At 46.6% G+C, this 27,308-nt stretch overlaps 1 protein-coding gene across 8 annotated transcripts in view; it reads left to right on the top strand.

The window, feature by feature from the left end:
* LOC149352734 (serine/threonine-protein phosphatase 4 regulatory subunit 1-like) overlaps positions 1-27,308 on the top strand; it is an 83,784-nt gene that overhangs the window by 43,938 nt on the left and 12,538 nt on the right. For 5 of the 8 annotated variants that reach the window (XM_089581952.1, XM_089581951.1, XM_089581957.1 and 2 more), the window contains exons 10-17: positions 406-561; positions 2,309-2,521; positions 3,976-4,179; positions 4,501-4,683; positions 9,308-9,495; positions 10,443-10,582; positions 15,704-15,813; positions 20,849-21,034. In XM_089581952.1, coding sequence (XP_089438078.1) covers positions 406-561; positions 2,309-2,521; positions 3,976-4,179; positions 4,501-4,683; positions 9,308-9,495; positions 10,443-10,582; positions 15,704-15,813; positions 20,849-21,034 — 1,380 coding nt within the window. The remainder of the gene's footprint in view (positions 1-405; positions 562-2,308; positions 2,522-3,975; positions 4,180-4,500; positions 4,684-9,307; positions 9,496-10,442; positions 10,583-15,703; positions 15,814-20,848; positions 21,035-27,308) is intronic. The other 3 variants (XM_089581953.1, XM_089581954.1, XM_089581956.1) reach the window with 3 other exon arrangements.

The raw sequence follows: 27,308 nt of genomic DNA, 5'->3' as shown, positions 1-27,308 counted from the left end.
TTAGGAAATGCAGCTTGCATACTGTTGCAAAAATTTGCTTTCATCGCCTACATTACGAATCAGCGGTGGTGTGTGGCCACAAGTAAACCCCATCAGCCGAAAACAGATGTGTGAATTCTGCGCACGAATTTTGTATGATGGGAATTTCTGATATATTTTTTGTGACCTCTTGATATTTGTACTGTACCACCCCGCGAGATTGTGCTGTACCATGTTTGCACCCAAGAGTACATTGTTTTAGTCATTGTGCAATTACAAGCGTTCCAGTAATGTTAGGTCAAAGCAGTTATTTTTGTGAGCAGAATTATTAGTGACATTTGGAATAACTGTCGTTGGAACTTCACTGCTTTTATTTTGCTTGTTTTGTGGATGGCTTACTGTTTTTTTGTCTGCGAATTTGGGCAGCCTGTTTTTCAGATGTTGTGTGAAGACTGCGTTTGGGGGGTACGCAAGGCCTGTGCTGAAGTTTTCATGCCAGTCTCGTGCATCGTCTCACTGGCTGTACGTCGTAGTAGCCTGTCACCGCTTTTCCTTTGCCTGCTGGACGACCAGTCACGATGGGTCAGTGCTGTCAGTTGCTTTACACTAGAACAGTTAGCTGCGCAGTCTGAAGACGCCTTTGACTCTTATTGTGCTTGTATTGCTAAGAGTAATAATGAATTGGACCGTTGAAGAGATCTATTACTGACAGCGCTGTTATTTTTTTTCAGCGATCTTTTATTTTGTTATTCATACTAAAATGCGACAGCAAGAGCAGGTTAGGTGGACTATAATTTTATTTCTTGTTTCGCCTTTCTTTGCAGTTGGTCAAAGTATGTTTTCAGAATGCAGTCTAGGTTGGAGCATTCAGTTTGTGTAGTGCCATGCACCAGAAGCCCAGATGCACACCTAGAACAAAGGAGGTGCACTTTGTGCTGCTTGAGCCCAACACAAGAGGCTTGAATGTTTGAAGTGCTATGCATTTTGTGTAGAAATGACAGCGCTTCTACCCTCTCTAAAGTCATTTCTTAGGATCCTTTGGGCTCCTTAAGTTCTGTAGAAGCTCGTTAATATGTACCTGGTTCATATGATTTCCTGGTTAATGCGCTCAAAATTGCAGGCAGTGAAAGTATCCAACAAAGTTGCACTATTTTTGTTCGTTAACTCATTCGCTTCCACGGGCCGTTGGTGATGCACAGCATGACCTGGGTTCCTGGTACAGGTATAGTACCTTGTCAAAGGGACACTGAGGAGAAATTGAAGTTGGCTTGTATCGACAGAATACCAGCTCCTGATTACAAAAACGCCACTCATACTGACAACAAAGCTCTTGTAACGTAGCAAATAGCAAGAACCAAAATACAGGTATCGCCGCCACAGGCCAAAGTCGCAAGTACAAGCGTGATGACGTCATAGCACAAGACAGTGTTGCAACACTGAGACACGAGAAGCCACGAATCACGAGGCGCAGTCAATGCATGCGCAAATCTCCTTGACGTCGCCATATGGCGCGACGTACCCGGCAGCTACGCGTGCGCCTGCAGCATCGGGACCAATCAGCGCCTGCTCACCGGCGGTAGGCGAGCTCCCGGTATTCCGCTAACGGTCCGCTAACGAGCATTTTTTCTGGTCCCTTGGAGTTCAATTAACTTTTCTTGTGCTTTCCGAGTATTTCATTGCGATATTTCAATGTAACGAACAATACTTGGTGGTCCTGTGGAGTTCTTTGTATCGAAATTTCACTATTTCCTTGAACACTTTTGCATTTCCAAGCTGAGGCCCAAGCTACGTCTGAAGTGCCAGAGCTCATCCGAGTAATAATTCTCACCTTGCGGATCAAGTCTCACTCACAGCTTTCACGGTCATCTAAATGTTTGGGTGTTTGCAGTCTGCACCCTCCTCATTGCCAGAAAGCAGCACTGTAATTTCAGCTACCCTGAAACTTGTTCTCCCACAACGCCGTGATCTTGTTCAAAACAAGTGCCGAGAATTTTTCTCCTGCAACATATTTTCGAAACTCTTGAGCAAGGAGTTATTTGGCGTGATTACTATTATCTAAAAATTAGCAGCCAAGCATCTGCTGCAATTTGTTCATGCGTATTTAGAGAGAGGATGGCAGATAAGTTTTAAAGTGATTGGGTTGTTGCATTCCTGGGTAACGTGATTTCCCGGCTGCTGTGTTTAAAGTTTCGCCTAATTCTAGTCTTTTACAGTAGAACCTCGCTGGTAGATGCACAAGTTCTGCATTTTCTCTGCTGCTATGTTCTCTGCTGCTGAGGTTGGCTCGTTGGAAATGTGCCCATGCTAAAGGTCTTGTGCTTTATTGCAGGTTCGAATAGCAGGCTTCCAGGCCCTGGGGCCATTCATCTCTACATTTGCTAACCCACTGCGCACAGGACTTTACTGCAGTGAAGATGGGGTGGTGAGCGTGCGAGTTTGCGAGCATGTGAGCAGTGATGAAGAGGCTACAAACTCTGCCGAGACCCCAGCTTCTTTGAACGGGACTGGCATTCAACAGTGTGCAGTTGCCACTGCAGACCCGGTGAGTTGTGGGAAGGTAGGCAGCTTCTTAAAAGCTAAATTGATTAATGCCTTCGCAAAAATCTTCACGGCTGTGATGTGTTAGTGCAGAGCCTCACTTGTTGCATGGCTTAGTGAGACAGCTGCAGCTTTTGCACAAAATGCTAGATAAATGGTGCTGCTCATTCATTTACATAAATACCATATTTACTCGCGCAGTTTGCAGTCTGCTAATTTATTACCCTCTTAAAAAAACTTCACCTCGCACATTTCTCAAACATAGTATAAAACTCTACAACGATGAAAACGGGCAATATGTGTCATATATTGCTGCCCCGTGCTGACCTGCCAACATGCACCCTTTCGCTGGCGAAAAAAAAGAAAAAGCTTTATGTTGCTTTAAATACGTTATGTAGTTAGTTCCCCACAGGATGGCATGACAAAGCAGTAAACACTAAAAAACACAATCGACACAATTGCAAAGCCAGCTTTGGAGGGAAATTGAGATGGAAGGCGATAAAACTGTCTTATGCTGCCCACGGCTGGCTAGCAGTAAACTGAATGGCAAATGCTTTGGTACTTTCGTATCTTGGCCTGCGGCAGAAGTATTGCTTTTGCAGCTGTCGTCGTTTTTCAAAAAGACTTATGTGCATTATGTGCAGAGCAGTGCATGGTATTTTGCGCGTTACGACCTTTGAATTTCAAAGGGAAGGATGAGGTGTGGCTGTTACTGTCATTTTTATATTATCTCCTGCATGGGTATTCAGGTGGCGCTGTCTGTTTTCCACTTATGTATTGGTGTGTTTTGGGAAGGGAGGTTGTTATCAAGGTGATTGAGGTGTGCTGGGTCCGGCGCCTGAGTGTCGCTCTCTCCCAGAAAAGCGTTCTGGCTCGCCCCTTGGAGCATCAGGCATGAGTTTGCTTTCGGTTTGCCTTGGCAGGGACATTGTCTTCAGAGGGGCATGCTATGAGTTTGCTTTCGGTTTGCCTTGGCAGGGACATTCTCTTCAGAGGGGCATGCGATGAGTTTGCTTTCGCTTTGCCTTGGCAGCGACATTGTCTTCAGAGGGGCATGCTGCTTTGCCTTGGCAGGGACATTGTCTTCAGAGGGGCATGCGATGAGTTTGCTTTCGCTTTGCCTTGGCAGGGACATTGTCTTCAGAGGGGCATGCGATGAGTTTGCTTTCGCTTTGCCTTGGCAGGGACGTTGTCTTCAGAGGGGCATGGCGATGTTTCCTCGCCTACGGGAGGGCGTAACTGCGCTAGTAATTATGGTATTGGTGGCAATGATGGTGCCACAACAGCTTGGTGGAGAGGCACGAACTCCTTAGAGATCGATAGCGGCAGTATCTCGAAGGCTCTCAACTCGGTGCCCTTAGGAAGTGCCCATGAGGCAGGATTATTAGCTTTTGCCCTTTTTGGCATTGGGAATCGCTGTTAAATGGATGGATCCCTGATGGTGTGCTGTGGTTTCAGGTAGGCACGATTGAAGATGCCACCTCTTCGCTGCTGGAGAAAGGAGAGCAACAAATAGCTATTGATGATGACAAAGGGGAACCCTGCCGAGCCAGCTCTTGTATGGCTACTGTCGAGGATTCATGTGGCTATAAGGACTGTGCTGCCATATTGTCCATGCCAGAAAAGCTAGAAAATGCCACCACAGGTTGCACTGCAGAAATGGTATGTTAGGCTGCTGCAGACACTGTTATGAGTTAGTGCAGTTATTTTGAGTGCCCATCAGTTGGTAGCATTGTTGGCATTGTTATTTCGTTGCCCTGTTGCAAGCTACATTAACATGCTTTGAGAAAATGAATGAATGAAAGTAATGTTTGTCCATTCCGGGACTCATTGGGGTGTGTTCATTGGCTGGTAATTTAGCCTGTTGTGTTAAAAAACTTAATTTTGATACCATGGTACGTGTTAGAGGAGCTGTGTGATGAGTAACACCTTACCTTGATTTGAAAGGTTTGTCTCACAGGATTGTTTGTTCTGCTTCTTTAGGTTTTTGAAGGTAGTTCAATTCAAAAGGATGTACTGGGGGACCAGCAAGCGTGTTCTGAAACTGTGGGACTGAAGGAGGCCTTGTCTGTAGAAGGGGATCAGCAGCGGCTAGTAGTCCATGTGGATTCTGGGGCTGACAGTGACTTCAACACATTCCAGTTTTGGCGGGTGCCAATCCCAGAGGTGGGTAGTGTGTTAGTTTTCAGTGCGCGCCCTCTGTCCCTGTGACATAGTGGTCGTTGGACAATTAGAAAACTCATTTCCTTGCCGCTCTTTTTCCTTTTTTCCCCTTTGTTCCCCTCCCCAAGTGTAGGGTAGCCAACTGGGCATCGCCTGGTTAACCTCCCTGCCTTTCCGTCCTTTTTTCTCTCTCTCTCTCTAGAGCGATAGCTCTATTCCAGTCAGTATGTAGATTTGACACTGAAGTGACCTTCGGACTTCACGATTTCATAGCAACAGATGCCAAAGCATACTTCGACGATGGCCGATGCAATGGTGTCCTCAAATTTGTCCCTTGTCATTACCAACATTGGCTTACCTCACCGCCCAAATTTTGCCCTCACCCACGCCCGAAGTTTGATCTTCACTGATTTGGACCAAAATCGATATCAAACTATCCAACGTAGTTTGACGTAGTTCAGTGTGCGCTGCGGGCGCGCACACTGAACGATCGAGAGGCGCGATCGGCTTGACCACCTAGACTTGTTAGCGAGCGCATCCTTTCATACATCTGTCATTCCCAGTTAGCGAGCCACCTTTTCATTTTTTTTTTAGGCCTCCCCACCGCTTCACGAGCACAGGGGCGGAAGTCGGTTCTGTTCGAAACACACGGCGAAGTGCGTGCCCGGCAACCGCCCGTTTGCGTTTCTTCATGTGTGTTTGTGTTCTGTGTGTTGGTGTCTTTTCTCCGCTCCGAAGCCCATGTCGTTTATTGGAGTCAAGGCGTACGCAAGATGTATGAAGGATAAGCGGTGTCTGTGTGGAGCGGTCAAGTGGGCGAGCGAGGGAAAGGCTCTGCTGCACTACTAATTAAAACCTTGTTTTGGGGGGCTTGCATAGAAGAAACAAAACTGAGAAGGGAGCGCGCACGCAGAGCGTCTCGTGACGTGATCACTGCGGGGGAGCGAACCAACTCCCCCAGTTTTACTATTTTTTTTACTTTTTATGGCTAGGGTTCAAGGCTGTCGCCGCACGCTCCCTCCGCAGTTTTTTTTTTTTTGTTCCTTCATGCGGGTTTGTAGGCATGAGCCAGAACAGAAGGCGCTGCGGAAAGCGTTGTGCAGACGACGCGACGCCAAGGCTAGGCCCAACCTTCTCCCGTCAGTCAGAACGATGCACCAATGGAGTGCCTTTAGCGAAAGTAACCCCCCATGACGTCAACGGGGTTCAGAGTAGTGGGCCGGGCCCGTTTTTGTTGAAGGAAAGAACGAGCGGGCTTTGATTTGAATTTTCGCAGCTTTTCGGGGCGCGCATGGCTCTAGTATTTTCCAGAGGTTATCTTCGATGCCTCATCTATGCAGTGGGCTTGTTTTTCAAAAATGTCCGGACCCTGGGCAGTGGCCCTTTAAGGGGGGAGGCTACCCTTGAGCATCAACTTTTATTGATAGAGATATCTGGATGAAATTTTCGGGTAAGCTTGTAGCTCACACATTTGAAGAACTACCAAGTTTCATGGAGCTGTGCCCACTGGTTCTCAAGTTACATGAGTATATCAAGGTGGTTTACATAGGTTCCTTGGAACATGCCTGGAGAATTTGCAAAATTTGCTGGCACCTTGAAATTCAGCATAGTCATTCCTGGATAGGTACCCCAGGGCAAGACAAGGCCCTTTTTCTAAATTTCTTTGCAGAAAAATTTTAGCACAGCCCTGAACTTAGTGTTACTTATTAGACCTGCATTAACCAAATTTTAATTGCTTATTACAAACTCCAGAGACAATATCTTAAAAAAAAATACGGGCTTGTCTTGCCCCCAGAAATTTATTCAGGTATGGTATAAAAGAAACCCCCATGAAATTCTGATCAGTGGTTCCCAAGATATGGCTTTCCCTAGCAGCCACACCAGGCAAAATATTGATTCTGAGAAAATGGCCTTAGAAGATTGACAGAATAACTTTTTTGTTTCTTGAGATACCTATCTTGATGAAATTTTCAGGGTAGGCTCACAGCATGAACACCTGAAGAATTACCAAGTTTCATCGAGTTGTGCCCGCTAGTTCTTAAGTTACAGGAGTATATCGAGGTGGTTTACATGGGTTCTTTGGGACAGGCCAGAAGAATTTGCAGAATGTGTTGGCACTATGAAGTTAATTTATGATAATTCCTGGATAGGCACCTCAGGCAACAACAAGGCACTTCGAAATTTCTTTGGCAAAAAATTTTAGCACAGCACTGAATTTAATTACTACTTAGGCATGCACTAATTAACCAAATTTTATTTATCATCAATTCCAAACACAGTATCTTCAATAAATGGGCTTTTCTTTGCCCCCAAAATTTATTTATGTATAGAGTAAAAAGAAGACCACACAGAAATCCAATGAGTGGTTTCCGAGATATGCTGGGATGAGCAGCCATACAAGGAAAAAAATTAACAATTTAGAGAAAATGACCCTCGAAAGTTGACATTTGCAGGTCTAAAACGATCTTGCTGAATTGCTGGAGCTGTCTCCGAGCTTTTTTTTTTTCCGCCTCTGAGTTGTCACTTCATTCTGTTCCTCAGCCTTACCCATGCACAGGGCATCTTTCTCCGCCGCTGACCGATCCGTACGTATCTAGGACGCTGGAAGCGTCTATGCAGTCGTCGGCAGCGCGCTTCCCCATGCGGATGGACCTCATAGACTGCGTCCGTGCACCGAAGGCGTGTCGCGTCTTGAATTTCGTCGTAGGCATCGTGACCGACCACGCAACGATCAACAAGCTGCACGACACCGTTCAAAGGGCACGGCGACAGAGTGTAAAGAGGGCGATTGCAAAAATGGCGAAAGGCGAACACACCGCACAAAGGAGAGCGAGCAGCCGGAACAGACGACGCGCGGGGGCAGCTGGCGGAGACCATCGTGCCAGCGCGCGCAGCAGCCAATAGCAGCCGCCCGTTCCCCCGCGTTCTTGAGGAGCGCGCGCTTGGTCCAATCGTAGCCTCGGATTTCAGGCGCGGGAAACTCTAAAGCAGCCGTGAGGCCCCCAATCAAAAGCTAGCCACGCCTCGAGCACGCTGGGCAGCAAAGAAAAGCGCAAGAATTCACGAACAAAACAAGACCAAATTGGCGGCGCTCGGTTCAGTGTGGGAGGAATGGCGCGCGCGCGAAGTTGGGGCTTTTTCGGCGCTTGCTCGCGGCTCAGGGGCCGCCGTGGCTTGTTATATTTTTAATTTTCAATATTTTTACGGCGAATTAGACATTGATACTAATTACAGAAAAGGTAGTTTAGAACATATACAACCGGAATATATACTTTTCCAAAAATCGACTTTTTCGCGATGTTTCAGTTTTCAAAGGTCGCGTCCCCCCTTGAGCTACATGGCTGGGAGTTAGCTCTCGAACACGGTAATCGTGCGACAGGCAGAAAATGCGACGTGGCCGAGAAGTGCTTCCGGTGATGGTGCAACCAAAAGAGAAACACAAGCTGCAAAAAGTGCGCTTTCCGAGGCAAGCCGTGCGAGTTTGCCGAACTGGAAGAAGAGCTGCTATGTGACGGAAGTGCGGAACAATGGCTGCGCATTGACAGCGGACATGCTGCCGGCTTCTTTTGGGATGATCGTGCACCACAGCACAGCACCAGCTCAAGAGTTGAAATACTCCGCGAGTGACGATGGACGATACGCGTCCATACGGCATGTTGCGCGGCGAAATATAGTCATGAGAAGCTTTAGAATGTGTACAATGCAACTGGCCGCATACTCCGGCATATTGGTAATAAGTTCATGGTTTTTTCGCTGAAATTAGATTTTTCGGTTGTTTTCACGGTTCCTAGAGAGTCCGAAAAATTGGTTGTCGACTGTATATCAAATGCGAAGGGGGATTGTGAAATAGTTGGAAATAAATACGCTTATTTGTAAGCGGGAAGCAGTGATGCACATCTTGCAGCAATGTGCCACCCGTTGGCATGCTGCAAGCGCACCTCTTGCAAATCATCGCTAAAGCTAACCCGAGTCTCACTGAAGCCACTGTGGATTGTTGTTTAGAACTTGCCACTGCCTAATGACCTGTATAACCTGTCCAATGCTAGTTGATCTGTCTAATACTGTTGAGTACACTATGAATGGAGTAATAGGTGATTTAAATTAAAGGAGCTCTGAAACACCTTTGTGGAGAGCGCGTAATCCATCTTATTCACTACATTCTATGGACATGAACACCTGAGCCACCATCGTATGTATGCTGCTGCCTAATTCTGTTCAGATATGGCTGTTGGTTAGATTCATTCGGGCTTTAAGCAGCTTTAAGCCTCCTTGCTCGAAAAGTGACAAGAGCAAAGTTTGAGGCATCACTTTAAGGGTGAGCGAAGTGGAGTTTGGTATATCGAATGATCGGCAAAATTGGAGTTCGATATAATGCGCAACCTTCCTATACACAGTATTTTCACCTTTGTGTTCGATGTAGCAAATAATGAATTATCCGGGGGTCAGTATACCTGGACTTGACTCTACAAATATTTTTTGTGCCTCGCGAGATTCATAGCATAGATTATACTGTGTCATGCCATGGAAATCTGTTATGCCAAAGTTAATTTCTGTGAATTATATCAGTACCTAATGATTTCAGATTGTACCTTTTAATTGCAATATGCGTGCCTGTTTTCTTGCCCAGCTGGAAGTGGACATTGAATTTTTGGGAAACCGTGCCACAGCTGTTCATGTGAGGGCAAAGTCTCAAAGCCAAGGCAATCGCTGTTTTTCCTCTGACCTTAGTGTTGAAGTTCTCGGCGATAATGGCAAGCCAATGAATGCTTCTGGTGTCCTGCACTTGAACCAAGACAGTGGCATTTCTTCCCAAAGGTAAAGTAGAATGATTTCCAATGTATTATTTTAAGTGTTTAAGAACAAAATTTGCGAGTTTTCTTTATAATAATGTGTAAGAGACGTCAGTACACATGGATGGCCATTTTGTATTCCTATGGCTGGAAAAGAACACTAGTCCGGTCCGATTTTCTTTGGTTGTAATTGCCATCCCTAGAGGGCGATAGTTGTCTATGAAAAACGCCATTTCGTGCCTTTCCCATGTGTTTTGCTTGGTGGCAACTGTCTTTTTCATAATGGCGCTTCACATGAAGAATGCCAGTGACAGCGATGCTCGGAGAAAGAGAGGTGCTTCTTGGAGTAGTGCAGAAAGGAGCGTTGCTGATGACATGGAATTTGTGTCTGACAGTGACTCTAACTTCTCAGTTCGAATTGTCAGCTGTGGAACCAGGGTCACATATGCATTACCAAGCTGCATTATACGTAGACGTCAATAGAACAGGAGGGGACAAGCCATTCAGTTATCCAAACATTTGGACTAATGAGGTTTGAATTAATGAGATTATACAAAAGTCACTTGAGGCGTGACGAAATTGCAATATCATTGCACCTTCTTTATTAATTGTAATTCTGGATTTTGAGACTGGCTGATTACAGTGTTGTATCGAATTAAAACGACTAAGCAACGCTTTTTAAGTAAGAATAAATTCTTCTAAGGGATAACAGTATCTACTAATTTCATTGATCATTCATAATTTTATTGATAATGCCTGCATGGATTGTTGCAGGACACATTTGCATGTGTGCTTGAAATGCACTTAATGGAAATGAGGATTTATTTATCTGGGAGAAACCTAGTGATGAGGAAACTTGGTTGTGATGACTGCTATGATGGTGGGGAAGGTGAAATATTGAGCTATTAATTTTTAAGTGGTCTGGCTGGCTCAAAAGCAGAGAACCATATAATCGTATGCTTTTATTTTCAGACCATCTGGTGATTCAACACTTAGGATTCGGACAGCCTCCCTGTCCTCGCTGACATCAGCCGATCAGGAATGCAACGTTCTTCTTTCCTCTTCAGTCACAGAAGCTTCCGTGGCTTTCAATGAAGCTGGTGAAGTAGCTGGTAAGCTCCGCAAGTGCTGATACTGACATCCTTTCCTAGCATCATTCAGCAACACTGCCATCTGAAAAATCTGTGTGAACTCGGTAACCTCAGCTTCAATAGTTGTGGTATTAATATACTGCGCCCACTGAGCATCGGTCATTTTGCGCTCTGATTTCGGAACCTTCCGCATTGCTTACGACCACACTGTGGATACAGCTTGTAGCGAGGTGACTGAAATTTCATTTCTGATGTAGACTTCTTTTGTCCCGCGAGGGTGCACTTTCTTACGCACTGCGATAGAGGGATTTAATCGATAACCCGCGTAGCCTGAAACACAGGTGGCCGCATTGATGCACAACTATAGAGTTCCCAGTTATTTTTTCTAGCAAGAGTACTATTCAAGATATTCTATTTTTTTTTTTTTCAGATAGTGGCCAATAGAACAGATGTTCTGCATATTTCAGAATTTTTTTCTTTTTAACTACAACCTCATTTTTAGCAAATAAACTGGCTGCTCGATTTTTGGACCTCATTCGCACTCGCCCGCCTTCACTCAAGCCGCCATAAATTGTGTGCAGTGGTAGCTCATTAATTCAAACTGCAGGAAAGGTCGACAACTGCATCAAACAAAACAAAATTCACTCTTAAAGGGAGCTTCTCTAATTGCGATGTCGAAATTCTGCACAAGTCTGCTTATTGCGCCTGCATGGTTTCGAATTCGTACTGTTCTTGAATGTCTTCCGCCGCACGAACTTGAACAGTAGTCAGTCACTCAACTCATCTGTCCCGAACCTTCCGTCCCGAATACGAGAAGAGGTAGCTGCGGAGTGCGTGGGAGGCGTACGGCTTCACGGAGGCGGTGAGCACGGTTGGAAATGGTGAATTTCAAAGCTAGTTCAGCGTACCCGCGAGGAAACGCACAGCACCTCTATCGTAAAACCGTAAGCAACGGCCGTTTTGATGACAGGCAAGACTACCTTCACTATACGCAAGCCATCATAGAATGTATATCGCCGGATACGATGCAGATTTCGACTCCAGTCGCTAGGCCTATTGATGAAGGCCAATGCCGATGGAGCGCTTGCTTCAACCGTCTCTCGGTTCTTATTGTTTCGCCATCTTTGCGGTCACATTCCGGGCCCATCATATTGCGGGCATAGTGCAGTTACCGCAGTGGCATGTTCGCTTTTCAGTCTAGACTTTCTCCCAACTCGTGCGTTTATCGGCGACATGCCGACGGCAGCACAGCCAGGCCGAGCTCGTGAAAGCGGTATGCGGGTATATCTGAGAAAGCCGATTTCAAAGATGCATTTAGATCCCAAATATCTTGCCTGGAGGGGAAGATATGGCCAAATAATATATCCTAATGAGGTCATACCATACCAAGTACACTGATATGTGTTCACGAAAATATTATCAAAACTTCCGTAAATCAAAGGCAAAGACACAAGAACACCAAATTTTCTGCAATTAGTGCATAGAAACTTGTCAACTTCATTTGGCACTAGCACTGAATGCTGTTTGATTGAAGTGCAAAAAGTAAGCTTTTGGCCTAAATGCCAAAGACGTGCGGTAGACGGTGATGGTATTTTAATCATTTGAAAGCAATTAAGGGGGGACCCTGGTCTTGAAAAAAAAATTTTTATTAATGAAGTCACAGTTATGAAATTTTCAGGCCACATGTATTTTTGTGCGCTGATTCTAGACATGCCATTTAATTTCATGTAAAACAATTCCTTGAGCACTTGTGTAATTTTTATGCAAAGATTTTGGGAAAAGTTTTGCAGGAAATTTGCTGTAAGAAACTCGCTGAGATGCATTCCATTGGGTTCTCTTGACACCAAGAAATGCAATAAGGGTAAAATTATCATCCTGACTGTCATAGAACTTAAGTTATAGAGTTTTGAAGTTGTCGCTTCAGAAATGAGAAGAAAAGCGTGTATTCCTGTTTCTGAAGTGGCAGCTTCAGTACCCTATTACTCAAGTTCTATGATAGCCACGATGTCAATTTTACCCTTATTGCATTCCTTGCTGTCAAGAGAACCTAATGGCATGCATTTCAGGAAGTTTTTTGCAGCAAATTTTCTTCAAAACTCTCCGCAAAATACTTGCATAAAAATTGCACAAGTGCTCAAGGAATTGTTTTACATGAAATTAAATGACATATCTAAAATCAGCCCACAAAAATACATGCGGCCTGAAAATTTCATTACTACCCTTAAATGGTTAGGAAATGGACTAGTGCTAAAAATAGCATTACAGTCAGGCCCACTTATAACAATACTGGTTATAACAATATATTGGATATAACAACAATGGTCAGTCGTGGTACCATCAGCTTTACCATGTGTTCTATGGTAAAATAAACTGCTTATAGCAATGGTGTCACGGCACATTATTAGTTATAACAATTAAATCTGGTAATTGAGTGTCAACCATTATAGAAAAAAAAGGAAATGCTACAACCACACCAGCAAAACCATGCTTACAACACAAAAGCGCGCGTGTGGGGCCGACCAATGGACTGAGCCGGCACAGCGACGCCACGAAAGCAAAAGAACCCGTAAATGCGTTCCCCTGAGCAAAAGGCCCATGCAGAGAAGAAAGTAGGGAGCATAGCAGGAAGCCTTGGCAGAGCAGACCATTATTAACATTTCTGAGGGGTGCGCTGCTCGCAGAAAAAAATGCGCAGATGCGTTTTTTTTTGTTTTTACACTGCGAGCTATGGCTGGCAACGGCAGCGCGTGTGTTGTCCCATCTTCCGCTGTTCTTCGCTAACTTTCCCATGGTCCCCACTTCACAATTTTCACGTGTCCGAGGGGCAGGCGTCATTGCGTCAGGCGAGCTGCTGCATTGCTGCATTGGCTATGTGCACCATGATGCTATTTCAAGCCATACTTTGTGGGGTTTAAATTGGGGAGATAAATACGTTCTCCCCGTTTTACCGCGGCCGACACAGTTCAAAGCCGCGCGGACCCCACCCCGTGGTCGCGAGCGCTACCGAGCGCACACCGACCACGGCGGGCCGTGCTCTGCGGAAACAAAGGAACGATACACTGGCTGACACAAACAAGTCACATATTGCTATAACAATAGCGCCAGCTAGCAACAAAATACACTGAGGAATTGAGGATGTTCGACTCACCAGCACGGTTACGAGCGAACGTTTGCCCACGGTAAGGCAAAGGAAATATCTCCGAGGCCGGACGGGGCAAGCTGAGGGGAACACGTTTCCACACGAGGACGCCCGCAGCAGCAAAACGCCATCCGTGGCGCTGGTGTCGCTGCGACGCGAGCGCCCTCCCCTGTTAGTTAAAAGTAACCGAACCGAGAGGAGTGCTTTTCGGGGGGAGCTAACAACAGTGGGGTGTGCAATGCGGGAAAGCGAACGCAGGGGATGAAGGCGTCCCCACAACTTTGATGCTGTTTCAAGCCAGTCTACCAAATTTTATCGAAAAATATTCTCGAAAATAGAAAACTCATCTTCAATCCCTTCTTCCCCCTTAAAGGTGCAGTGAAGAGGAATCTGAACTCGTCTTTTTGACGCGGGAACTCGATCTACACGTTCTGAGCATTCTTAGAAACCGCGATTTATTGCACTGTGTGGCCGATTTCTCTAATTGAATCGAATTAACGTCCGGCTTCCGCCTTAATTTTTTAAATTCTTCCCCGTACGGTGGGCGGAGTCTACCAACGCGTGGAGTGTCTTTCAGCCAGCTCCGTGGAGGCTTTGCTTTCGCTTTATTTTGTTTTTTAGGTTTCCGTGAATAAATAGTTTCATTGACAGATAATATAGCCGCAAAATAAGCCCGCCGGCGCCCACATTTCGCTGGCTGGCCTCTCTGGAAACCAGCGCTGTGCGCCCGCTGTCGCTCAAAGCAGGCCCAGACTCTCTCGGACATGTCGCGGCTTGCAGCGTGAATTATCCGCCTCGCCGGCGCCGACGTGGACCCTTCCTCCTCCCCTCATCATCATCGGTGCGAACTCCGACGCTTCGCCAGCTGCCCGCCTCTCGGCCATTCGTCTAATTTGAATGGTGGCCAGTGCCGTGACCTGATTGGAGGATTTGAACTGCTAGCTCCCGCAACGTACACCGGCAGCTATAAAACCGGAGCCGTGCTGAACCCGCGCAGCAGACGGGCAGCAGAAGAGCCATCGCGCCGGAGTTACGCTCGCCGCCGGGGTCGCCCTTCTTTGTGCTAGCCCGTGGTGCTCTTGGCCCTTGTATCATGTAAAAGCCCTTGTACATACTGTACATAAACGTCCTTTGACTCACCGTCGCCTCAACCGTTTCCTGGCTTGGACTCCCAGTCCCAACAGTGGTGGCAGCGGTGGGATGCCCCAAAGTCCCAACAGTGGTGGCAGCAGTGGGATGCCCCAGTCCCAACAACGCGTTGGTCGACTCTGCCCACCGTACGGGGAGAATTAAAAAAAAAAAAAGGCGGGTGCCGGATGTTAATTCGATTTAATTAAGGAAATCGGCCACACAGGGCAATAAATCGAGGTTTCTAAGAATGCTCAGAACGTGTAGATTGCGTTCTCGCGGCAAAAAGACGAGTTCGGATTCCTCTCCACTGCACCTTTAAATTCCAAGATAAGGCCTTTCACGGCGGTGGAGAACCAGGTAGTTGCGACAGAGCGATGCCCACTTGCGTCCATGTTAAGCTGAAAAGAACTTTATGGAGAAAAACAGTCTCCATAGCATTGCTAGCGTTTATTTTAGTACGAAAATCTGAACATTTGGACTCCACAGTTCGCAATATTGGCTATGAAAATGTACTTTCCAATGAGGTGCTTGACGTTTCATCAGGGGATTCCAGAATATGTTGGCTACTGTAATAAATTCTTCGATGTTACAAATTTCCCAACGCTTCCTCCATTGAAGCGCGTGTATTTGTAACGAAGATGTTGCGGTGGTTGACCTTGATACAGTAACCCTGATAAAGTTTGTAATGCAACAAATTTTTTGAATGCTGTGCTACCTGGCACTACAAAAAAGAATAGGACACAGCAAACAGTGCTTGCCCATTGGTGCTGCACAGTTGCTCACAGGACTCAGCTCTCGCGCATTAGGAGTACATCTGTGCAGGTAGTTGGTGGCATGCCCTGAATTCACCTATTTTCTTTTCTTTTTCTCAGGTGTACATAAAGTCCGGATGAGCAATTCAAAAGAAGTGGCTGGCACTGAGAACACACCTCTTGCCAAATCTCTCGACGACAGTTCAGATTGCTGGTCAGCAGATCAGCAGGTAAAAACTGATGTGCTTTCATATATGGTTGGCAATATTATAAAGGGGAAACATTTTGTTGCTTTGAAAATGTGTACAATCATTGCTGCTTTTTGTATAGTTTTTATTTATTTGTTGTCTTTAGTAACAGCAGGCTGGCAGAGCAACCCAGTATGCGGCTGCCTGGCTACTAGTTGTTTAAGTTCTGCATACGCACCTTATCATGATCTTTGTCAGCAGTTCTAGTACCAATAGGCATTTTACAGGCTATCTCAAAGCACCTTGTGGTGACGCAGTGCAGCCTGGGAAAACAGTGTACCAGGTACAGTCGCGAGCAAAAAATATTAGCACAGATCACTAGCGATCGGAATTGGGATATCTCACCACGCGGCGCTACGGTACGCAGACCTGCCTAACTGGCCGTTGCCATGTTTGCAGCCTGGGGGGGACGGCAGGAAGTAAGCTTTATCAAGTGTGCACCGCCCGAGCTTTGAAGTGCCGACCCTACGTGACTGTGCATGCCGCATTTATTTTGGCTCAGTTATCACGAACAAAGATGGTCAGAAGGAACTCGCGGGAACAATAGACGATAGCGCTGCTTTCAGCCAGTAATGCTGCTGGTCCGTGGCAATGCGCTGATCCCCCCTGATACTGTAGAATGGGAACGGCCCGGCACTCTCGTTATCAGCCTCTTCGCCACCCGCAGCGCGACGTGTTGTCATTCCGGCGCTCTGGTGTTTCGTCATGTGTGCTAATATTTTTTACCCGCAACTGTACAAGCCTACGGGGCTAGCGGGCAAGCTTCTCGCGCAGCTTTGTGCTGAGGAAGCAGTTGCGACTGAGCTATCCAAATGGAACCAGCCTGGATTCCAGGCACTGATGTCTGGAAAAATGATCTAAATGGCAGCAGTGGCCATGTGCTTGGTTTGCTCAAGGAGCACAATCCCCATTGTACATGCATTTCCCATAAGGCTTTCTGCCCCCACTGGTGGTGCTGCAGCACTGGCAGAAGGTATATGTTGTGCATCTGTAGCTGCTACTCCCCTGGTGTGCAGTGCAACTAAAAGAATTTATACAGTGGACCTCCTTAAAAGGATACTTAATAGAAATATAAAAACATTGACAAAGCTAAGTATTGCTAAATAAATAAATAAATAAATAAACAAATTTACAGTCCAGTGATGCGACTGCTGCTCCACTTGTGCCAAACTGCACCAAAAGGCTAAGCCTGAGTCATGCTACTACATTACAACCAATTAAGAGTAATCTGCACCAGGCCTGCACCGAAACTGTTATCTATGCCTCTGCATTCGGCAGCAATAGCAGAAAACACCATTTTCTAGAGAACCCTTCAATCACTTCTTAGAATATACCGCATTTTTTTTCCTGATTTTAGTGCGTCAAATTTCCACCTTGCATTATATTCGGATCCAGACAATTTTCAGCCAAAATCCTCAGTTTCGGTTTTGTTATTACATAGTGCCATTAACACCATGCTTTGAGTGAGGAGGTGCCATCTAGTGGTGGCATTTGTTGGTAGTTTCGATTTTGACGTCGGGTCACTGGGCCAGCACTGGTCAGGTCACTGGGTGGCTGCTTGGGCCAGCATTCCCGAGGATCTCGCAGATAATTTCAAGAAATGCGGGACATGAAACGCGCTCGGCGGTACCGAAAATTTGTTTCTGTCGGAAGATATCTCTGACAAGGGCTTTTTGGAAGACAGTACACCCAACGACGACAATCACTAAAGCATAGACTACGGGCAGGTCAAGAAGCATGCGTGCCTGTGTACCTGCGTAACCTGCCTACGCATGCTTGCGGCATAGGACACGAGTAGCCGTGAGCGTGGTGCCCGATGAGTATCTGACAGATATTTCACGCCTCTGCTGCACGCATTTTATCCGGCGTGCCAGTGTAGACAAATAACTGGAGGGTGTTCAGCTTCGGCGGCTTCCGAAACTTCGAGGTGACTGCTTTACTCATTATATGCGGATGAAAACTTTTCTCCTGTTTTTTGCTATTCCAAAATCACACCTTGTATTATATGCAGGTCAGTATTCTACACGGGTTTTTACGGTATACGAGGGTGGGCATCATGCTAGCAGTGCCGTAATGGAGCAGGCTGGTAGTTCAGTTGTGCACTGCCATCTTTCGCTCTGTGTTCGTGCATTGTATATGCTAAGTGTTGCAGCATCAGCCCGAAGATTTTAAATCGTATGACCGACCACCTAACAGAGCGCGCATGATAACAAATTTATGATCTAAGGCGTGTAGCGACAGGTACGGTGGACCTGCACCCTTCCAAGAAAGCACGCTTTTGTAAGACAGCGTCCCCACACATTTTGTACCGTAGCTGTCTTGTGGGAATGCCGTTTCTTGTGTAGAAGCATTTTATGGTTTATTTTCTCGAGAAAGCTGCGCGGGTGCCTAGGGAGTGGTGCTGTGTAGGGTTGCCACAGTTCTTGGTCTCTATGAAGACTATTCATGAAACAGCTCGTCATAAGCAGATTTTTTTTTACATTAATTCCTATGGAAAACCAACCAAACGGTCACGCATTGTGACCTTATCCCAGAATTGGTCTTAATAGCAGTCCACTGTGCCTGAATATTGTTTGAAGGGACCATGTGCACTCATTTGCTGCTTGTTCAGTTGAAGGGTGTTCGTTCAAGGGCCAGTCAGTTGAGGTCGCGATTGTAGTTGGAGTGGAACCAGTGGACAGAAGGTAGCTCCGTAGGTTGGCACAATGTTTTTGGTTGTAGACGCTGATGGTGTTGTCAGTACGTGGTCAGAAGTGCAGGACGTAAAGGTGGCCTCTACAGTGGTGTGTACAATTGAATCTCGGCGATATGCCCCCCATAAATATTAATGTCAGCAGTTCCCATCATCCAAAACACTCACAGGAAATGCATTGCACTTGGTGATTGGGGAATGCGCGGCAGCGATTTGTACAAGTTCTGATTGTAGCATCAAGATTTACTGTAAATGAGGAGGCAGGCTCCATGAAACATGTGCCATGTTGAGTTGCAGGTGTTAGTGGTGGAGTACTGCAAATGGTTAGTGCTGGTATGAAATGTGCTCATCCTCGCAAGCAGGCAAAGGGGCAGACTTAGGATTGTGTGCATGGCTGTAACAGATGTGCCTTTATCGGGCGGTCGGGCATGGTCAGGGCTGTAGTTGTATAGGGCCAGGAAATCCAACAGCTGGTCCCACTGTCTAGAGGCATTATTAATGCGAAAGCATTACTAGGCTTTGTTTGTGGGCTCATGTCAGCAATGCGTGTCATCAAGACATGTCTGCAGTAATTCTGGGGAACTCTGGAGAGTGGTTGTAATCGAAAGCGGACGATGTGAGGATGCTGCGCAAAAAAGAATTTTTGAAATCTGATGAGTAGTTATTTAATTAGAGCCAAAAATATCCAAGAAATGGACGGAGTTGGGGCAGTGTGTGGTGTCAAATTTGAAAACGCCGAAAGTGTGAGAGCATGCGACCGGATGCGTGGGCGGAACCAAGGCCTAGCGCCACATTTGAAAGCCCAAAATGGGCAGAGAGAGGAAAGGATGGATCTAATGAATTACTCAAATTAAGAACAGAAATGAAGCAAGCAATGGGTTAAGGGTGAATTAAAGTGAATTAATGTGTGATGGTGGTGAAGTATTGCTGCCGAAGTGAATCAAAGAGGGGCGACGAGGGCTGAGGAGGCGTTATTGTTTTTGCATTACTCCAGTGCGGGTTACTGCAGTGATCTCGAGCCCCCCCTTTTTTTTCATTCTTTTATTTTGCCCCACTCTACTTTTATTGTCACGAGCAGCATCTCATTGGGCCATAGGCATTGTGGGCAGGGCCTTTTCTTTCTTTTCCATGCCTACCCCAATGAATGTCGAGCAGCAACATGCCCATTTTCATGAGAATGCTTGCATAAGCACATTGTGGTTGTCACTGCACAGGCTTGATTTTGTTCTTTACTGCAGTGCCACCGTGTTTGGCTCCTTTCTAGTCTCAAATAAGGGATCTACATAATGAAAACCATGTGGAATCCCCTGTGCAATAATGTAAATTCTCTGTGGTGCGTGGACGAGTAAATGGGTAAGGGAATTAAGAAATTCATTTTATTTTCTCTTCAGGTGATCTTTTTAAATGGAAAGATGCTGCAGTAATCTGCTTGCCTAGTGTAGCTTGTTTCCTTTTGCTGTCCCTTTAAGGGCAGAAGCACAATGCTAACTATTAAAGGGACCATGAAAAGAATTAAAAGCCGCTTGTAAATGTTAGAAGTTACGCTCAGAAGCACTCACACCAAGTATGAGTCTTCGGAACTGAGCCGGCAATTTATTATGGTTTTTTTAAAAATCGCGTTTTTTTAAAATTCGCGGGCCGTTTGGTGTCCTCGTAGGGAGCCATTTTGGAACCAAAACCGGGAAAACAGACGTCACTAGTCCCATGACGTCGGTAGGCCACCACACGCTGTCATTCGCTCGAGCCGCGGCAGCTACGACGTCACGGGCACACTTCCGGTAGCGGTGAAAATCGTCTGCTCGAGGTGCCGCGCGACCCCCTCAGGCAAGCGCGGGCCAGGGCATTGCCTTCACGCATATGTTTTCAATTACCTCTGCCGCCTCTTTCTGCCGGGAGTTCGGGAGCAAAGAAAGCGCCGAGACCGGAGAGACGCTGCCGACGCATGCTGGTCCTCGGGAGTGCGACAACTGGAAGTCGTAAACGGAACATCAGCGAATGCCGTATTCATGGGCGGAGCCCAGTCCCGGAGCTGTTTTCTTTATTTTTTCTTGGTGCTCCGCGTGTATGAGTTGAGGGGGGAGAGGAGGAGCGTGATTTTTAATCGTCTATAACTTCGTTGTTATTCATGCTAGCTCGAAAATTCTTTCGCTGGGGTGACGAGTGATGGATTGCCTATCTTTACGTAATCTCAATTAATTTGTTTCATAGTCCCTTTAAGTGCTGGCTGGCTGTTATATCACACTGCTTTTCAGCCCTGTTTTATGCATGAAATGTTTGTAGCAGACATTAAAAGTGGGTACTGTGGCGTTTTTTTTTACTTCGCAGGATATAGTACCTGTGGCTTTACTGGAACGCTACCAGAGCATGACCGATCCATTGTTAGCCCAAAATTTGGACTCTGAAATTGGACGCCACTGCGCCCACAGCCTCCCTGCTGTTGCACTCACCCTGGGTCGACAGTATTGGCCTTGCCTGCGCAAAACTTATCGTGCCTTAGTGGCTGATGTTCAGGTGTGTGCTGGCTTTTTTCAGGCATCAGTTGACAGACTGCATTTTGAGGGAAAGTATTACACAAAAAATTTATTAATGCAGCCACAATTATGAAATCTTTAGGGAATGTATTTTTTGTGTGCAGAGTCCCAATGTGCCATTTATACCCCTTTCAAGCGCGCAAAATAAAGTGCACTTACGAAGAGTGTGATTTGCTAAAAGTAAACTCTGGCACAGCTAAACAGCGTAACATAAGTGCGCTACAAGGCGTGCTCATGTCTGAGTATGTTCACAGAACACATTTTGAGGGCGTTCTAGCTGTAAGCGAAGCAACAAATCAAAGGGAACGAGATCAGATGCAACATCGCTGCCCGCTGCCATCTTGTTTGTTGTCAAAATTCTGGATAGTCTTGGCTGGTCTTGGCTTTTCTTCTATTTCTATTTTTTATCCATCGTTAGACATTGTTGAACCTCGTTTTATTTGAGCTATCCTGCTAAGCAATCAGTTATTCCGAGTCCTTTTTCTTTTCCGTTGACCTCTCCATAAATTACGCTCATTTTTTGTCGCCATTTTTTTACTACGAGTGCATTTTGATATCTCGTTTAGCACCGTGCAGCCTAAAGTGCCACTCGAGATGCCGAAGCGCACTCCCGGTAAGTGCACTTAAGTTGCGCGCTTTACAGGAGTATTAATTTCATGTAAAGCTCGTTGTGTACTTGTGTAATATTATTCAAGGCATGGTATGCAAAGAACTCTCTAAAATGCATAGCGATAGTTAAAGAATGCAGTGAGGGTGAACTTGTCACTTTGTCTATTATAGCATTGTGAAGTTGCTACTCTGTAAACCTGAAAAGCTCAGCGACTTGGCTTTGTAAAGTGTGTTGTTGTTGTTTGAGAGCTTCCTGATGTGCCGGCATGATGTGGCTAACTGGCAGTGGCCACAGTGGCTGCATCATCTAAACCAGTCTACAGTCAAATCCCTCTACAGCGGAATTCACGGGGCACTCGAAAAGTTTTCCATTGTTGTGAAATCGGGCTAGAACTTTTACAGGTTGGACTGGATAGTTCAAGAACATTTATTTTCCAGAAATCTGTAGCTTTGGTCTTTGCTATTTCAAAATCAGCTCCGTGGCACGATTTTCATGATATCGTACAAACACGTGTATAGGCCACAGCCCGTTTTCGGAAGGAAATGTAAAAAAAAGAAATCTGTGTGAGGGCCACCCCTGAAGTTTCCATGACCCAGGCGAGAATAGCCTTCTAAATGCACGCGTCGTTGCCTCCGCGATCAGCTCCGGCTGCAAGCAACTGTGCTCTTGTTCGCGGAAGCTACGCGCGCACAGGAGCTTTCAAGTGCCATTCATGGATGCTGCCTGAGGTCGTGATCATTATCATCAATTTTTTCTCCGCTGCGATTTCCTGCTATCGAAATCTGCATCAGTATTGCCAGCTCCAGGCTTTTGTGGCGTGTTAGCTCATTCGCCTTAATAGTTGTGGTTGTGGATTTCGCGTGCTGCTAATGGCTGCTTACTCGGAAAATTTTGTTTAAGTGAAACCTCTCTCTAAGAATTGTTCCTTGTGGGCGGGGAATAATTGCATTGCTTGATGTGGTTTGCTGATGGAGAATCGGAAGTACTTGATTTGCTGCAGTGGCGTTCGTCGTAGCGGGGTTTGACTGTACGTGCATATACGATACTGATGAGGGCACAAGCCTGGTAAATGGAAAATCGAACTGCGAGCAGTCTTGCAGTTTTGGGTTTCAGCGTGACGTGCACTCCGGTTTCTTTCAAGGTACCTGTCGCTAGTTCGTGAAAGTCATCGTTGCGGCCAGTGGTCATATGATGCGCTACTTGCACTCCCTAGCTGCTGCGCCAGCCCACCAGCATGCATACTGGTGTGCGGAAATCTGGCTTGGGCAGACTGGCATGGCTGCATATGGTGCGAGTGGCGGGGAACGATTGCGAGTGGCGGGGAACGAATTGTGTGCAGTTCACTTGTCTCACTTGCCCTGGCAGTCGCTTTCCTGGATGGAAAATGCCATCCTGCGGGGAACTACGGTACAATTTTGGTGATACGAATCTCTTGGGGTCGTGAAAAAGTTCAAAATGGACAAAAGCCCTATCTAGAAGCATAGGAAGTGCATTCACACAGATCTGTTTACTGCTGACAGGATCAATTAACGGCCGCATGGGCACAGCTCGCCACTTGCAGCGTGCCTACACTGGCTGCTTCCTGTGTGGACAGCACGACTATAGTGATCATGGAGTCCACGATGCACGGGCTGCGTGCGACCTACGATGAGTACCGCATGACTATTGATCGCGACATCAGCGATGTACAGGCATATGACTCGAAGCTGCGGTAGCGGCTCGCGCATTTGTATCATCCGTAATGGTGCGGGAGTGTGTTCGGAACATCGGAATTCTGCATACTGTGCACAGTGCACTCCGGTCGGGGACAGTATTTACTTTTTCTTTTTTCGAAACACGAGGTCTATGCATTGTGGCGGGAGCAGGCAACAGTATGGCGCATAGACTAGCTGCGACTGGCCTGCCAAATTTTGGATGGTAATTTTTGTGAAAATGGGCCCCCTTATATGCGGCCTAATCGCCAAGATGCCAACTATGCCTAAAGAAAAACCTCTCTCAACATGCACAAAAACGCATAACCATCATCATGTGATGGTCATAGCGGGGTATTTTGTATTGGACTGGGACATCCATGTCGCTCCGAGATTCAGAGGAGAGCTCTGTTCCATTGTGGCACACATCATTGTTATCTGGCTTGCATTTTCGGTTTTAGATGGCTTCCTTTTTCAGTACAGGTGGAATCGGCAGTTCAGATGCTTAAGGGGAGACACTGGTCTTAAAATGAAAATTTTTATTATTAGAGATATTGTAATGAAATTAGGTGTGCATATGTATTTCTTCCTCCTGTTTTCAAAAATGTAATTAGTTTCTGCCTATCACAATTAGTTCTCAACTTATGGGAAAATAACTGAAGCCTAATTAGGTAATTTCTTACGGATCATTAAGATACTTTCCCTCAATATTTTTTGGTTCTGATTGAAATGTAGCTGTAGCCAAAGATCTGCCATGTGGAGCTATGCTATTTATATTGTTATTAAGGTACATCATCATATAAAAATATTCAATTATGTCGATGCATCACAATTCTGGAATATAATTAGCTGGTATTATTGTCTGCAAAATTTGATATGTTCGACTTAGAAGCATAGAAATAGCATAGCTCCACAGTTCAATTCTTTCTGAATTCAACGGTGTAAAATTTATTAAAATTGGACCACAAAAACATAATGAAAAGTTCCGTAAGGCTAGTGACATTGGCAAAAAACGTGAAGCTGAGAAAATCACATTTAAAGTTTTGACACTGACTACAGAAAATTTTGTGAGGAATCTTCAACAACGGATTTTATTTAGATGTTCCCTATCTATTTCTCTACAAAGCAAAACAAAAAGCGTCTTATTCCATCCAAGGAAACGTTAATAAAAAAAATGTCAAAGGTGTAAGCGTTCAGCACGTCTGCTCTGTCTTCGAGAAGAACCACCTGGATGTTAGGCAGCACGCTGTCCTGTGCCTCTGCAGAACGTCTCTATAGCAGTCCAGGACTATAATCTTTAGTTGCTCCTGTTTTGTGCCGCCTTGTCAGAGTCTCTTTCACATCAGTGCTCTTTTGATGAGACCCATTGGCCTTGCGCAAACGCAGGGCGTCTTTCTCTAGGCTTCGCCGAACAAGGCAGCCACCAGCAGTGTAGCCCAGACTTGCAGTGATGGACTGATTGGTTGCCCTCCTTCCTTGGTTATAGATGGCAACAGCCTCAGCAGCGGCCCGCTTCACACTTTTCAATGAAGCATTCCCATTCTTGGAAGCTTGTGTCCAAATGAGAGAGTGTAGGCTTTCACTCGCATTCTGCGTCCTTCCCTCACTGCAGCGTGCCAACAAGTTCTCATCGCTGAGCCTTGCAAACACTGGCTCCAGAGCAGCCCCAACACAAGCCGGGAGGGCACTCTTGTGTGGAGGTGGAAGCTCACCATTGGCCAAGGCTCTATTAAACTTGCACCAAGAGTCAGCACCCTCAGGGCACTTGGAATGGTTTGGGACATCATCTGTAGACATCATGTGTAGGAGTATAGCGTCCACTGCCTTCTTCATGCCTGGAACATCATTGCTGTTGCTCCTCAGGGCATAGCCGTAGTAGTTTGTGATCTTCTTGATCTTGTCCTGTGTCAGCCGGCCTCTTCCACCAAGAGACTCACCTTGAGCCTTCTTTTTGTCAACCAGGTTCCGCAGAGCAGTCCCCATTCGCTTATGGACGTGGTTGATACAATCTTTCTTTTCAACCTTTATGAAGCCATACACTTCTGCTTCTGATAAAGCATGAAAAGTCCGGCTGTCTCCATCAGAGAGGACGGTCGTGTAGCGCAGACCATGCTTAGCCAGAGACCTCTGAAACATGGTCAGCGCAGCCTCCACTTCCATGCGGCCAGAGTTGCAGTCAATGTTTCGCTGGCACTCGTGGGTGGCGAGCCAGTCACAGTACCCATCATCTTGTGGCTGTGGTCCCACGGCACATCCGAGACAAAAGTTTGAATAAACAACGTGGTCGATCACCAGACCAGTGTAGAGCTCAACAATGCAGCCCACACTTATGTGGGAGCTATGACCTCGGGTCATCCAAGAGCCATCAAAAATAACGTCAATATTCCCAACTGGGTTCAAGAAATCTCTATATAGATCCTTGATGACTGCCACACTGGCAGCTTCGCTTGCAGTCGCTGTGCTCTCGCAGGCTTTCACGAAAGTTTTTAGGTGTCCCTGAAAGGTCTTGTGGTGCAGACCTCGGTGCGACAGGTTCATAGAGGCGCAAAAGTCGGCAAGGGCAGTCACGCCTTTGCCTATCGTCTGTATGCCCTTCATGGCCCTCATGTTTACTTCGAAGGGAGTAATGTTGGCAGTTCCACTTACTCGTGGGGAAGAAAACTGCTTCTTCTCGAAGTTGCAACTGCCGCAGACGAGCTGGAGCATTACAGCTAAGCCGTACTCCTTGTCTGATGCCTTGCTCAAAGTCAGACTTGCAGTGCCGCAGGTTCCGCACTTCGATTGCGCGAAAAAGTTGTTCAAAACTTTCATATCCACAATCACAAACTCAGTACCAGCATCACCGGTCTGGCACTCTGCGCTGACACCAAGAAGTTCAAACTTGCGCTGGGTCGCTGACTTTTCCGACAGCGCGGACTTCGCGTGCGCTGATCGCTCAGCAAGCTGCGCCTGCTCCGCCGCTGAGTAGTACGCGGCATCAACACGAACTGTACCGTGATCCGGGATGCAGTTCGTGGTGGAACTTGGTCCCGCGGTGTCATCAGCGAGCAGCGTGGCTGACGTTCCCGGCAGATCGAGCGAGTCCGGCACCGGCTCCAACGCAGGTCCCGACGGCGCACATGTGGCCGACGCCTTCGGCTTTTTGTTCCACGCTCGCTTCTTACGGCTTCCAAAAGCTCGTTGCGTGCACGGTTTAAGTCGGCTGTCTCCCGTCATCTCGCTCGCATGGAAAAACTCCAGGCACAAAGCAGAAATGCGGCGCGAAGAGAAAAAACAAGCGCAAAAGCAGACGCGCACGAAGCGGCAGCCACGGCAGCGAACGCAAAAGAGAAAGAAAAAAAATGACGCGCCGGTCACGCCAGCCAATGGCAGGCGCGGAACGGCGCGCTTGAAAAGCGCGCCGTGCGCGAGCCAATCAGCGACCCGGAAACGGCCTTCGGAAAACCGGCCAGGGCAGCCGTTTGGCTTGAGCGACGCCATTTTGAGAAGTCGCGAATCGCGCACAAAGAAAACAGCTTCAAATCAAGCCCAAGATGGCGGCGATCGGCTGGCTGCTGCGTCCGTGGCGCGCGCGGGAAGTTCGAACAAATTTCGCCCTTTTGAGGGCATTTCGTGGCTGCCTTGGTATATTGAAAGCAGATTTTATCGCATTTCCCGGCCGAATTTAGCGTTAATAATTTGAGAATAGGTGCTCGAAAGGTTAAACTTTCCGAAAATGAGTTTTGCTCAAAATCGATTTTTTGACCATTTTTGACTGTTCTAAGACCCGCGTCTCCCCTTAAGAGCTTCTTTCAGCGAGAACTAGGTTCACAATTGTTTCTGCGCAATTTCTCAACACCGCAATGTGCCAATGAGCGTCCAAACTGATACTCGACTGGGTTTGGTTGGCAGGCTGATGCTGTCTGGTCGAGCTGTTGTCGCTGCGTGTTGATCCAAAACTCAGAGGAGTGAAA

This window comes from Amblyomma mixtum, chromosome 3 (genome assembly GCF_055824585.1).
Source record: "Amblyomma mixtum isolate Tamu chromosome 3, ASM5582458v1, whole genome shotgun sequence".
NCBI classification, from domain to species: domain Eukaryota; kingdom Metazoa; phylum Arthropoda; class Arachnida; order Ixodida; family Ixodidae; genus Amblyomma; species Amblyomma mixtum.
Note: the sequence above shows the minus strand (reverse complement) of the source record. Positions and strands in the feature narration are given on the sequence as shown.